We start from the raw sequence: 15,233 nt of genomic DNA, 5'->3' as shown, positions 1-15,233 counted from the left end.
TCGTTGTGTCTTCAGTCTTTCTTGCTTAAAACGTACAAAATCCACCAAAACAGTTTTGCAACTTCATCTTGTGTAAAAATGTTTTTGCTTGTTTGCCCTTAAATCAAGAAGACACAGAAATGTCATTTATACCATTTAGTATGTTTGGTTTAACAGATATTCCTTCATTATCACAGGAAACAGAAATGTTCATATAGTTTGTTAATGCATTCATAATGTAAATAATAATAATAATAACTAAATAAAAAACTTTTAGATCATTTTAATAAAAGCATATTGTACAGTATACTCTGTAAAAATATATATATCAAGAAAGGAAATTGACAATATGAAAGGAAAATAAAAGTGCAAGTGTACAAATAAAGTTTCTCTTATTAAAAGTAATACTGGAACAATTAATGCATGTACAGTAACAGTCAAAAGTTTGTACACCCCTACTCGAACTCATTCATAGGTTTTTCTGTGGAGTATTTTGTATTTTCTACATCGTAGAACAATACTGAAGACATCAAAACTATGAAATAACATCCGGAACATGTATGGAATTATCTCATCTCGTCTCATTATCTCTAGCCGCTTTATCCTTCTACAGGGTTGCAGGCAAGCTGGATCCTATCCCAGCTGACTACGGGCGAAAGGCGGGGTACACTCTGGACAAGTCGCCAGGTCATCACAGGGCTGACACATAGACACAGACAACCATTCACACTCACATTCACACCTACGCTCAATTTAGAGTCACCAGTTAACCTAACCTGCATGTCTTTGGACTGTGGGGGAAACCGGAGCACCCGGAGGAAACCCATGTGGACACGGGGAGAACATGCAAACTCCACACAGAAAGGCCCTCGCCGGCCACGGGGCTCGAACCCGGACCTTCTTGCTGTGAGGCGACAGCGCTAACCACTACACCACCGTGCTGCCCATGTATGGAATTATGTGATAAAAAACAAAATATGTTTGATATTTTAGATTCTTTAAAGTATCCACTGTTTCCCTTGATGACGCTTTGTGCGCTATTGGCGTTATCTTAACCAGCTTCATGAGTTCATCACCTGGAATGCTTTTCAATTAACAGGTGTGCCTCATCAAAAAGTAATTAGTGGATGAATTTCTTGCCGCCTTAATGCATTTGAGATCAAATAGTAAATAATAAAAATACAAATAAGCAATAAAAGCACCTTATTCCATCTACAACTGCAGTAATCCATCAAGAACCGAACGACTAAGTAAAGAGAAACGACAGCCATCATTACTTTGACATTACGTGACTTAAATATAATTAATAAAAATAAAGAATAAACACTGAATTACATAGGTGTGTCCAAACTTTTGACTAGTACTGTATGTGTTAATGTAGTAATAAAAATGACAGTCAAAAACATGCCACAAAGCTCTATAATTAACAGTTATTTCATGAAATCAAGTCGTACATGAGCTGATGGCTGACGAGGCGCTTAGCACCGAATTGTCTATAATCCATGTACAATGAGATTGAGTGGAATAACTGTTTTATTCTATCCACATTCACTGGATTTTTAGAAACGGAGCATTTTTTATTTTTTGCAAGTTTGATAAATAAACTTTTATACAGAACATCTGACAAAATAATTTCCACTTAGGATATAAACAAGTCAGCGAAATGACAGGAGCAATTTGTGAAAAATGCGATAATTCTTGAAAAAAAAAAAGATACGTTCTTACAGTACCAGCAAATACTTTTATTCCATATTTTGTTGCTTTTTTGGTATTTCTTTGTGGTTTTGTTTTCGAGGAGAGTTTTTATTTCATCCTCGGTTGATTCAGCAACACGCTCCGCCATTTTGTTTTTCTCTACTCACGGTATATGAGCTGATATCCTAGTAGTAGAGTAGCCAATCAGAGCACATGATTGCTCATATCCAGTGAATGTGGATAGAATAGATATAAATATTTTGTAAGAATAATACATCTGCTGCCATCTCAGTTTTTGGTCATAATAATTACAATAATATTCTAAAAATTATTTAAAATGATTATTTCAAATTACAGAGGGCCAATAAGAAACCTCAGCCTGGACAACAGTGCCATCTATGGGAAGATGAGATGAGCTGTTTTAAGCAATAATCTTAAAAGAAATTCACAATTTCTTTAAAAGAATAATTTAACAATAGATTAGGCAGAATGAAGCTACAAGATCCAGGATGAGACGCAAATGGCTCTGATTCTGACTGGACTAAATGTTGATTTTTTTTTTTATTCTGCCCAAAGCAAAATATAACCTCTGATTAAGCTTAATTAATACTTGGTGATGAAATTCCCTTCAGGTAATGATGGGAATTCAGTTCTTTTCACTGAGTCTGATCATTTGATTCACATTTGGTTTGGGACTGTTTGAGCTCCCGAACCGCCCGTTGGCATTTTTATTAAAACCTGGGTTTAAGTTTCTATATTTTGACCAGTGATTGTCCTTCTTTGCCTTGATATAACTGATGTTACTCCACCTTTTACTTACCAAAATACTGCATTTTTATTAAATCTATTTAAATAATCAACAAAGCTGTCAAACCCACATCTCGTCATTCACACAAACAAACAAACATTGAAAATTTGTTTTCATGAAACATTTTGATTAAAATACCCTGACTCTGCCTACACCTACTACAGAGGCCCTGAAGTCCTGAAAGGCTTTTTTTTTCTTTTAAATCTTGTGCACACAAGTTTTTTATCTTGTGTGCACAACATAATTGTCCCAAGAAGTGATTTTATTTATTTATTTATTTATTTATTTGTGCACAAGATTTAAAAAAAAAAAAAAAAAATCACCTTTTGGGACTTCAGGGACTCAATGTGCGTCAGCTCTCAAAATTTACCTAAAAGAGTTGATTCAAAGAACCAACTTGTTCCCAAGTGACAGGTCATTCATTCAGGCTGCAGTGTGTGTTTTCTTGCGCAGATGGATGTAGAGAACCCCACTACTGAGCAGCAGGGGAACACACACCCAGGCCAGGATGAAGCAGTAGCCGAAACGTCCCTTACTCAGCTCCTGAGGGTCCTGTAGGATGTCTTTTCTTCGAAAAGTGTAGATCAGGACTGCTGCAAATGTCACCAGACCTGATGGAGAGAAGAATGTGGAAGAAAAAGGTGCTTAAAATAGGATTTGATTGGCCATTTTTGAATAAAAATGAAATGACCTCAATGAGGCCATAGCTCATACCGGCTACTATTATTGTGTGTGAGTTTGAAATCTGATCAGTCCTGTAGGAGGAGTAGCGATTTTTGTGAAATTGCATGTGACCCCTGTGTAGCTGCATCCATGGCAGGTGGCGCCATCTGGTGAACAATTCTTGTTGGAATGTGTCTTTAGAGTCTTCTGGGTGAGTTTCAGTGAAAACATCCCAGCAGTTTATGAGGAGTAGTGTTTAATGTGACAAGTCACCCAAAAATTTCAGACGCTCATAAAGTCGTAAATATGACAGGTGGCGCCACCATCTCGACAACTTTTATCCATACCAACCTGGGGACATTGTATGTGAGTTTGATCGAAATCCGATCAATCCTGTAGGAGGAGTAGCGATTTTTGTAAATTGTGAACAGTCGATGGATGGACGGACGACGCGTGATCCATAAGCTCATCCGGCCTGGCCTACAGCCAGATGAGCTAAAACCACATCTGTTCTTGCCAAACGTTTTGTTCACAGCATAACAAACAGAATAGTGGTGTATTAATTAAGCGCTCTCTATACTGATGATATTGACAAAGTTTACTTATCTTTATTATGGAATATGTTAAGTCACCAGTGTGAATCGTTTGTGTAGGCATTAGGTACTGCTAAACATCAGGCGAAATTGTGAACAAGTTTTTAACAACTTTAGTGACTTTGGTAGAATCACGAAAGAGCTAGCCAACACCAGGAGCTCCATGAATCCCCACGCCAGGCCAACAAAAGTGTGGCGGCATACCAGTGCTCCACACTGACCTTCTTTGGCAAGCTTTTTCCTTGCAAATGGACCAAGATGGACAAAGTAAAGCTGCGGCTCAACATAGACAGATCCGTGTGCTGATTTTAGAGACGTGTCTTGGCGTACTGGTTCTCTACACTGCACAAAGGACTCTAGTAAGAGCAGGGATATCTAGATCAACAACGACTGGTGACCCAACCACAGTGTCTCGTTGTATTTGTGTAATAACAATTGTCCTTGTTTCATTCTGCACAAATACTTGAAGAACTCTTGAAGCTTTGGCTGTGCAGGTCCTTGAACATAGGATGGTGTATGCAAATTTTAGGGTGTGATTATTTAGGAACCTGAACTATTCCGAAGCACTCCAGGATTTTGGAACTGGCCTGTTTTACTGCCCTCTTTTGCATTCGAAAGAAGATACAGTAGTGTTTGGGGATCACGGTGTGTCAGTTCCATATACTGAACTCTCCTTTTTACACTAAGGTAAATACAGGGTTCCATTCTACTGCACCTTTAAAGTGCATATCCTGGACCAATTTCATTTTTTTTTTTTATATGAAAGTATGTCCCTTTACACACTCATCCAGAAGGGTAATTTTGCACAAGGCCATCTGTCTATAGCAGAAAAAAATAATAAAATAATTAAATGCGTCTGGAAAAATCCCAAGGGAGTCTGGAGCCAGATTCGTGATGTCACGTGCGGAAGCGCCAGCAGGCTGCGAGAGCTTGCACGGTTTCAGTGCACAGTCTGTGTAGACCAAGTTTAGCAGCGAGCGATTTTGCATTGAAATATGGGATTGTCACCTGAGCGCAATGTTACTTCACCTTTGGATGAAGAATATAATGAGATGTCAGAATTGGGGCTTCATCTGTTTGGGTTTGATGATGATTCAAGTAGTGAAGACGACGGAGACAACACCGGGGATGTAAATAATACAGTCGTTTTCTCATAAACAAACCAGCGCTGACGTAGGATTCAGAAGGAGGCGTCCCGCATGTAACGTCACGAAAATCAATGTTTGCTGGGAAATCCAAATGCCAAGTTTTTTCAGAGGCAGACCAATTCACCTCAAATGACTTGATTTCAACTGAATTTTTCTGGTATTGTAGCCTGGCAAGCCAGACTAAATGTGAATATTTAGTCTGGCCTCGATCCATAGACATTTCCGAAGCGGGTAGGAGGAACAAACCGCTGTCTTTCAAACTGTCTCTGTGCGTATAGGCCAACACTCTGACCAATCAGCGCAACAGTGACTGTGACGTAGTCAGAGCGACAGAAAGCAGTGGGGGAGGCCTTGAAATTAAATAATTTTTCAAACTGCGTATTAATTAATAAACAGGTTCTAGATATTAAGAAGTTTGGAGATAATGACCACAAGTTTGGAGTCTGTACCACATACACATTTTTTCCAAGTGTTTTTCAAGGGTTTGCTTAAACTGTTTTTGAGAGTTTTTATTTAGTGGTGTTTGGTGAAATAATTTCCCTTAAATTTAAAATAACGGGAAAATAAGAAACAATCAAAAAGTAATGTTTCAAAGCTGTTTATTAATTCTTCGTACTGCACAAACTAGCCCCATCCCTTTGGCTACGAGCGGAGCCAGCTGGTAGATCAGACTTTTGCCATAGCCGGTCGGCAAAACAGCGAAAACGCCCTTCTTGAAAAGGAATGAGCGGAGAGCCTCTTCCTGCTCATGTTTCAACGAAAACTCCAAGTCTAATTCTTCTAAAACTGATTCCAAAGCGGAGTCAAACGCGCGCTGTTCACTAGCCGTAGCCATCTTTCCTGTTGCGCTGTCTCCAGCGTCGCGCAGCCTTGTCGTCACTCCTGCAAAAGCCCGCCCAAAGAATCCAAACAAAAACCTTGCGTTGTGATTGGCGGGCACGATTTGATGCCCGGGGTGTTTTTGTTTATATGGTGCGAGGCTAGACCCATTCGCTAGGCAAAAAATATTTTTGGCCGCTAGGCTACTGGTATTGCACAAGGTGAAAAAATTGCAGAGAATGCAGAATGTGACAGATTTGACCAAAGTTTAATATAAAATAGGAGAATTACATTGATCTTGCTCCTGAATTTACCCGTGATATGCACTTTAATGCAGGACCTACATAGGGTTTATTTATTTTTTCTTTTTAAGGGAGAAGGATGGACGTGTGCACCTCTCCAAAATAAGACTTGCTCTCCGTCAAGAAAAAAGAAACACAAAGGATCCCATATACTTAATCATACTCCATATTTTTAGTTAACTCTAAACATATTTCTCCAGAAATATATCAAAAAGACATGTCATGTGTGTGTAAACACCCCTGCAAAGGACCGTACCATGTAGTAATAGTTTCCGTCACCTCACTCACTAAGTACGATATTTATGCTAATTCATCCTGCTAATTAGCCGTTTTACTTTTTTGTGTGTGTGCTTGGTATAATATGCATTCTAATGCAGTATCTGAGACAAATCTTGGACTTGTTCTTTAAAAAAAATGATGTACTTCATAGTTTCATGTCTTAAATCATTTGAAAAGTTAATGTTAAAAATTCATTCAACAGATGTGTCTGAAAGACGCAAATTACACTTTCAAACACCCCTACAACGGACCATACCATTACATATTTCCTTGTGAACAGAAACCCGTTAGTATCTGGGAATTAGCAAGGTAGTTTAATCGTATTATTTTAAATATAACTAGATTAGTTGTCCTGTGAATGAATTTGCACACCAGTTGATTCATGAAGTATAGGTTAAATGTGTAGAGTGTTGCATGAATTGCATGAAGTTTGGTTAATTTAGATTGCTTGCTAGCTAGCTAGCTAATCACCCCTACAACGGACCGTACCATTTCTTAGTTAAGCAGATTGATTGCCTGAATCTTGTTCGTCATGTGAACAGAAAATTACAAGTACTCTGTCCAAATTAGTCCTGCAACTTCGAAGGAGGATGTCGGCTGTCTTGTGAATTTATTGGCACTTCAGTCAACTTGTGTAAAGTATTGAATATACGGATACATACTGTATATGATGCTTGCTATATGCTAATGTGTTTTGCTAGGTATCACATCATTAAGTTATACGAGTCAGTCAAGACTCGTAATTGAATTAATGAAACTCAGACTTTGACCTTAAATTCTGCATATTCTGTTATGCAAGTCGGTTACATAAATAATTTTGTTTATTCAGGATAAAATAACGTCATTCAAACTACAATAGTATTAGACATGTAGTGTTCACGAACGAATCGGCTCTTTTTTTTTTTTGTGAGTCGACACTGAAGATTCACCCAAATAATCAGTATTGTAATTAAGCAGATTAGTTAAGCAGATTGGAATTAGTATAATCAATAATTTCGTATTGATTATAAAATACTACTATTGACCTTTAAAGCACTGAATGGTCTCGCGCCACAGTACCTGAGCAAACTTCTGCTCCTCTATGACCCGCCACGCCTACTTGGATCAAAAGGTGCAGGCTATCTGCTGGTACCTCGTATAGTGAAGGCTACATCAGTGGGCGGAGCCTTTTCTTACAAAGCCCTACAGTTATGGAACAGCCTTCCAAGTAGTGTTCAGGAATCAGACACAGTCTCAGCGTTTAAGTCTCGGCTGAAAACATATCTGTTTAGTCAAGCCTTGTGTTAATGGTGTTTGAGGTAAAGGAGTAGATCTGGAGGATCCTCAGACAGAGTGTTTTGGTAAACTGGGATGTATGGATGCTGTCAGTCCCCACTCGCTTGCTCACTCGAGTTTGTTGACGGTGTAGTGGCTGCTGCTTTATGTCCCGGGGCTCCCTCATGCCTGTGTTACCTTCTGGCTCTCCCCTTTTAGTTATGCTGTCATAGTTAGTTGCCGGAGTCCCTGCTTGTACTCAGTGCAATATGTATACTGCTCCTACTTATTCAGGTGACATTGGGCATACCCAACAACCTGTGTTTTCCCTCTCTTCACCCCCCCCCCCCCCCCAAATCTGTCCCTCTGAGTTACATGTCAATCCTGAGATCAAGATGCTGAACCTCTTCTGCTCCTCGGACCTGCCTGATCCAGCCTGGTGCCCTGTGTCTGGTTGGAGTCTCATCACATCGCTCCTGTGGAGGACGGCCCCATGTGGACAGTTGAAAGTCACACCTGGAAGACGCTCTGGACTCTTACAGTAATGCTTTTATGGCTGAGGACTACAGTTGACTTGCTAACTTTAGGACTGCAGTTGTCATGAACAGTTTTGCACTCAAGTTTCTATCAATGAAGAGTTTATAACATCAACGAAGCTGACTTCATGTTAAAACTGTTAATGTTATAGTCATGTTGTCTGTTGTTGCCCAAATGAGGATGGGTTCCCTTTTGAGTCTGGTTCCTCTCGAGGTTTCTTCCTCATGTTGTCTGAGGGAGTTTTTCCTTGCCACCGTCGTCACAGGCTTCATCATTGGGGACAGATTAGGGATAAAATTAGCTCATGTTTTAAGTCGTTCAAATTCTGTGAAGCTGCTTTGCGACAACGTTTATTGTTAAAAGCGCTATGGAAATAAACTTGACTTGACTTGACCTAAACAATCCGACTCCAGATCGAGTCTTGAGTTTATGAAACTCAGACTTTGAGACAGATTTATTCACGGATTCTACATATTCTGTTATTTTAAAACATACAATCCTTTCTTAAGTATTAAATAACAATGTAACTCAAACTACAGTACTACTAATTAGAGTTTTGTCACTTTTAAGGCAAAGAGTCAATTCTTTGGAACATGTAAATTGATTTTTTTTTAATAAAATGCAATGCAAAGTAATATTTTTCTTAATCAGACGTTAGATGTAATAAAACAGTACTAAATAGTCATAGGCGATTTAGGCAAAGAAAAACAATAAAATGGCAAATTGGTTCAGGGAAAAAAGTCACTGAGTCATTTGTGAGCTGAACGAACCGACACATTGATGACCTAAACAAAAATGAGAAGACTGTCAGTCTGGAACCTAAAGAGACTTTGATCCAGAATTCATGTTATTAGGCTAGTTAAATATTTGTTTTTTTCAGGCTGAATCAGTATTCAACATGGATACCAAATATCTTTTACCTGCAACTATCTGGGAAAGCCCACTGAAGTAGAAGAGTCCTCTCCTCGAAGTGATGAAGAGCTGGCAAATGAATGTGACGAAGGAGATGGAGGAGAGGATCACGGACAGGACCATGAGCGCCTGCACCGACTGCAGCCAATCTGAAACGGCGGATACATGCGAGACCTCAGTCACCCACCCACGAGCAGACAGTAGGAGAAATCATCATTCATTTCTATTCATATCTTTTCAGAGAGCATGAGTGTATGTACCGTTCTCAGTCGCCGAGGTGCACATCAAGGTGTTTGTCTTGTTGTCATAGGTGCACTTGTGCCAGAGATCTGCTTGTTCCATGTGATCCCATGTCCACCAGGACTGTAACGTAGTGAAGGATTGGGACATTATTAAAGTTTGTCATTTGGATGTGTCATGTGAGCTCATGTGCAGGTTTTCAGCCATCAGGTGACAATCACTGGGCAAACAAGACCACATTAAATAGTGGCGTCACCGAAATTATATTACATTAAATATTTAAACATTTTTGTTCAAATATATAATTGTTTAATATTAATATTTATATTATTGATTATATTTAATATTTATTCATTATTAATTATTGTAATATTATAATTAAATTAATTATTGATTAATATTTAATATTAAATATTTATTTACATAAATAGGACAGGATTGATTTGACCCAGTGTGGGATCACCTGAGATATGGACAGGGTCACGGGAAGCTGTTATTCATAATGTCGTTCTATTCATATAGAAAATCTCCATTCTTACCTCAGTGAAATTTGAACCGAGAATATTTTTCCATTCTACAGCATTTACACTCGTAAAACGGCGCATTACCTATTTTCCTCCATATTCACTGTGACTGATGAGAATGTTCTAATGTCTGTGAAGATTCTCAGGTCATAGTAAACTGTAACCATTCTTTAAATTCGTTTCTTAAGACAAGGATTTTTTAAGATGTTACCTTGCCAGTTTCGGCGATAAACTTCCGCCTTCTTCAAAACATCTTCGCCGCCAAACTGTTTTGAAGAAGGCGGAAGTTTATCGCCGAAACTGGCAAGGTAACATCTTAAAAAATCCTTGTCTTAAGAAACGAATTTAAAGAATAGTTTCAATAGGTAGACATAATGAACTTTCACTACATAGTAAACTGTAGGTGGTAAAAGAGAGCAACTGGACTTGCTTGAAGACGTTTCACTTCTCATCCGAAAGGCTTCTTCAGTTTTGTCTGACTAATAGGGAGTATCAGGTATTTCTCCTCTCATGGATGAAAAGCTCATCTAAGGTGTCGTTGAGTCCTCCTGTTGGTGTGGGTCACTGGGGGCTGGATGTGTACGGCCTCGAGAGTCGTTAGGATGATCAATGGATTGCCCGTTAAGGTGATCAGTGGAATGCTAATTCTCTCTGTCCTCCTCTGAGTCACTGAAAACAGCTGGGTTTTGGTGTGCATTCAGTTGTCTGGGAAGTGTGCCAAGGACTGCATTGTAGGTGGCTGATAAATGGTGTCTTAGGCCAAGTTTACATTAGACCATATCGGTCTCGTTTTCTTCGCGGATGCACTGTCTGTTTACATTAAAACGCCGGGAAATGGGAATCCGCCAGGGTCCACGTATTCAATCCAGATCGTGTGTGGTCCGGTGCTGTGTAAACATTGAGAATACGCGGATACGCTGTGCTGAGCTCTAGCTGGCGTCGTCATTGGACAACGTCACTGTGACATCCACCTTCCTGATTCGCTGGCGTTGGTCATGTGACGCGACTGCTGAAAAACGGCGCGGACTTCCGCCTTGTATCACCTTTCATTAAAGAGTATAAAAGTATGAAAATACTGCAAATACTGATGCAAATACTGCCCATTGTGTAGTTATGATTGTCTTTAGGCTTGCCATCCTTCCACTTGCAAGTGGTAAGTGATATGCACTGAGATCACACACACAGCGGCTCAGTCCCGAATCACTGCTCGTGCGCTCCACTCGCGCGCTCTGTGAGCTGCGCAGGGCCGGAGTGCGCACCCTCCAGAGGGCACTCGCTGTTCAGGGCGGAGTGATTTGGAGCGCAGGATGCCTGCGGAGCCGAGTGTATCCGTGTATTGGGGTTGCTGTGTGCACGCAAATCGTGTATTGGCGTTGCTGTGTGCACACTAATCGTTTTAAAAACGTTAATCTGATGATCCGCTGATACGGTCTAATGTAAACCCCACCTTAGGCTACATCCACACGACAACGGCAACGAGATGTTATTAAAAAAATATCGCATCCACATGGGCAACGGATCAGTAAAATATCAGGTACATATGGCAACGCAACGCTTGCTGAAAACTATGCAATACACATGCCACACCTCTAGGTGCACTGTAAGACGGTCCCATCGGAGACACCAGGACAATAGAAGAAGTAAGGACGCATGCGCATAAACTATTATGCGTGAGACTTAATATTAGCCACAAAGTCAGGAAAATCTGTTCGTAAAGTTACGTTATAATGACCAAATACAATGAAAAGTATTTTTCCAGTCTCACCTGTGAAAGGTAATCCCATGTGATCTCGTTTGGACGGTAAACCTGTTGGTACAGTTAAACGCAGCACATGAATAAGGCATCTTTATTCTCCGCTTTGACCCATCCAATATGGCGGCGAGGATGACGTATGATTCTACGCGGAAGGCGGCGTCTTTAATGGTCCGGAATAAATTGAATGCTACACATTGATGGATTAATTTGCTCCTCTACGCCCTTTTTGAGGAATGTATTGTAGGACTTAAACCAACATCTGAAGAGGTGAGCTCGCTCCTTTTTTTCCCTATTTTTGCTGGCGGGATTGACTCTGCCCTAAGGGCTATTTTCTCTCTCTCTCTCTCTCTCTCTCTCTCTCTCTCTCTCTCTCTCTCACTTTGCACCATTACACAATAAATATTCACAGTGAAAATATTTTGTAAGCGCGTTTCATGAACCAAGTTATAGGATTTGTTGACAACTCGCATCGAGTTCGTTACACTTCTACCCGGCGTGAAGCACTGACAGTCATGTGGTTGTGACGTCATCGTAAACAAATCTGTTCTACTCATCCAGACGACTTCGCAACAGCGCTGTTGCCAGATTTTTCCACTCTGGAACCCGTTCTCAAAAGATTTCGTTTTGGGGCACCCAAAACGCCGGTGCCGTGTGGACGCCAGGCCTAAACGATAAACAATTTTATCAGGTTCACCTGAATCCGTTGCCATGTGGACAGGGCCTGAGTCAGACAGAACTGAAGAAGCCTTACAGATGAGAGGTGAAACGTCTTCAAGAATCTTCAAGCAAGTCCAGTTGCTCTCTTTTACCACCCACAGAATGTTCTAATATTTTCTCAGCCGAGAAACGATCGTACCTTCTCCATAGTGGCGATAAACACCATGGCCAGCGTGATCAAATGCAGCAGCGTCACGAACATCAACAAGAAGGCCATCGTAACCAGTTCTGTGAAACCCTGTAGGCAAAATAATAATTCACTGAGCATTTTTCCATCTAATTCCTCCCTCTGATCCTCTCCCAAAGGGGAAAGGATACATATCTCCATATCTCTCCAGAATCATCTCCACACTAACCAAATAGCATCTCGGCCTGTGAGAGTTTAACGGTCTGAAGGAGCATGCCTTTAGGAGCACCATGTAAACACTAGTGTGTGTTCTCACTACTTTGATCTTCAGCTAAGCCTGTACACAGCAGCATGCATTATAGCATTATATCAATTATCCACTTTTACAGTCTGGTTGTGAGGCAACTTGGATCTGCTCATGTGTCTGTGAAGCCATTTCCCAGTTTCGGATCCTCTTCTCTCTCTCTCTTTTTTTTTTTTTTTGCACAACTCAGCATTTTATCATGTATGTGTGAAAGTAAATACACAGCTCATGCACTGGTTCCACTGTGATCATGTCTATAAATATAAAAACTCACTTCCTTAGAGACAGTGATTGGATACAAAACTCTGTCGCGATGAAGACGACAGAGTCGAGAAGCTCAGCTCGGTCTGTTTGTGTTTTATCGTAAGTGTTTAAATTTAGCCTGGAGGTTGTGGACTGTATAAGCGTCTTCACGACAGAGAGCCCATTCAGAGCCTCACTGGGCCCTGATTTAATAAACAAGCTGAAAAATGAGTCATGACTGTTTAATACTTTGTGTTCGACTGCGCACGCAACCATCCAAAAAATTCCATGAAGTTGCATGTAGCTTGTTATCATGAGATGATTATTATTATTATTATTATTATTATTATTATTATGTTTAACATATATATAATCATATGTGGTATTTGTTATTCCTTTTTTTTTTTCCTTTCCAGGAGCAGGAAGTAAGTATCCCCAAGCTCTCATTTATCCGCTCTTGTTTGGATACCTGGCACAGACTCCTCCGGTTTTCCCGTTTGGGTTACACTCCTCCTTTCAACTCTGTGTATTTTGTCATGCAGTTTGGAAAACAGAACAGTCCCTATGTAGAGAAATTTTTAAACTGGGCAAAATCAGTGTTGCTGTTCCAAAAACATACACTATCATAAAGATGATTAAAAAAAAAATTGGTCGATTTGACACAAATAACGTCAACTTTAATCCGCTCTAATTACATCAGCTATAAACATGGATGTTCTTGATGTTTAAGAGAGTTTAGGAAAGTCTTACAAACTTTTTTTAAAGTTCAAAACAAGGTGAAAACTTGCTTAGAAGTTCTCTAAACATTCTCCAAACAATCCAACGACTAAAAAAAAATCTCAAATCCTAATTAAAATGAGAATCAGTCTGACGTTACCTAATGAAGCTCAAGGAATCAAGAAGTCTTCAAACTGTATCCCTCTTTCCTCACCTCTCCTCTTCTGATCATCTCACTCTCCCTTTCCCTCCCTCCCTCACTCTCCCTTTCCCTCCCTCACTCACTCTCCACCCCTTCTTACTCACTCTATCCACTCCTCTTTTTCAGAGGGAAAAAACCCAGAGATGTTAGAGGAATGTAGGCCTGGTTTGTAAAGGGAAGTTTTCACCACCCATTTCCTCCATAGCCCAACTGACTGCCTTTCACTAAAAATCTTTTTTTTTTGGGGGGGGGTTCTGGGATTTCACATCTAAAAATGGGTCTGAAAGAAAAGATGACCGCCCAAAAACCAGAATGAGAACCAGACACATTTTACATTCCACATCTGCAGCTCATTAAGTGAACCCCAAGTATAATATTGTGTGTGTGTGTGTGTATATATATATATAAAACACAGTGCTGTTGAAGTGATGTTGGAAAAGTTTGTAATGTAGCTAGTTGTAATGTAATGCTGTGAAGTTTCTTGGAAAAGTTTGGCACCATAAAATTCTGAAAATGCAAAAATGCATCTAAATATAACCCGCTCCGTTTGTGAGTGTTGTGGTGGTCCAGTTTCATTCATCCTGATGTGAAATTGTTGCAATTAGCCTCGTTATATCAGTCACATCTCTTCCTGCTGGAGGAAATGCAGACCACCTACAGAACACAGGAGCACTGAAATGTGTTCACTGTAAAGAGTTAAGATGGACTAAATAAGGATTCAAACACTTCGGGGTGTGCTTTTATAGGAAAATAAACAACACGGTGGTGCAATGGAATTTTCCAACAATTACGGTTTTGTGTTTATGAATGACCCATCATACTTTCTATCCATTTATAGTTACATTTTGATGTTGCAGAGTTACTTCCTTTTCTTGCTTATGCTACAGAAGCTATAATCAGTCGTTCCCTGATAACCAGCTTCCTTTTTATCCCCTGCTGGCCGAAAGGCCCGAAGCAGGATTATGTCGTGGCGATGTCTGTCCGTCCCAGGAAGGGTACTCACCTTCTGAAATCAGCTCCTCTCACAATTTTTGGAGGAATTTCGTGAAACTTGTCAGGATATCTGCCCTCTTCCACATACATGAGCTCACTTGCGCCCATAAATGGCTTGTGTTGCTGTGATTAATCCCACCCACTCAGAGAGCATGGACGGTTTTTTGTCACATCGTCAGGATGTAAACTTGCGATCTCTTTATGAAACAGGGAAAGCTTTTCTATTGCTCCACTTGAAAGCCCGATAGATAGATAGATAGATAGATAGATAGATAGATAGATAGATAGATAGATAGATAGATAGATAGATAGATAGATCTTTATTGATCCCTTTGGGAGGGTTCCCTCAGGAAAATTAAAATTTCAGCAGCATCATTACAGAATAAACAGAATAAAAAATAGAGAAAACTTCTAGATAAAT

The 15,233-nt window shown here is 40.0% G+C and overlaps 1 protein-coding gene across 1 annotated transcript; it reads right to left on the bottom strand.

Moving 5' to 3' along the window:
* Window positions 1–261: 261 nt before the first annotated feature.
* On the bottom strand, window positions 262–13,864 carry emp3a (epithelial membrane protein 3a). Its single transcript, XM_060910635.1, has 5 exons — window positions 13,778–13,864; window positions 12,366–12,464; window positions 9,250–9,352; window positions 8,998–9,138; window positions 262–3,093 (listed from the first exon to the last, which is right to left on the bottom strand). Exons 2-5 carry the CDS (start codon window positions 12,441–12,443, stop codon window positions 2,906–2,908), a joined length of 510 nt encoding a protein of 169 aa, XP_060766618.1. The 5' UTR covers window positions 12,444–12,464; window positions 13,778–13,864; the 3' UTR covers window positions 262–2,905.
* Window positions 13,865–15,233: the final 1,369 nt, after the last annotated feature.

The sequence above is a fragment of the Neoarius graeffei genome, chromosome 26 (genome assembly GCF_027579695.1).
Source record: "Neoarius graeffei isolate fNeoGra1 chromosome 26, fNeoGra1.pri, whole genome shotgun sequence".
NCBI classification, from domain to species: Eukaryota; Metazoa; Chordata; class Actinopteri; order Siluriformes; family Ariidae; genus Neoarius; species Neoarius graeffei.
This window is presented reverse-complemented; position numbering and strand designations above follow the sequence as displayed.

Coding starts and splice junctions, on each gene's coding strand:
- emp3a (XM_060910635.1), bottom strand. CDS start 12,443: ATGGCCTTCTTGTTGATGTTCGTGACGCTGCTGCATTTGATCACGCTG. Junction 9,353..12,365: donor TTATCGCCACTATGGAGAAG/GTACGATCGTTT, acceptor ACTACGTTACAG/TCCTGGTGGACATGGGATCA. Junction 9,139..9,249: donor CACCTCGGCGACTGAGAACG/GTACATACACTC, acceptor CCGCCGTTTCAG/ATTGGCTGCAGTCGGTGCAG.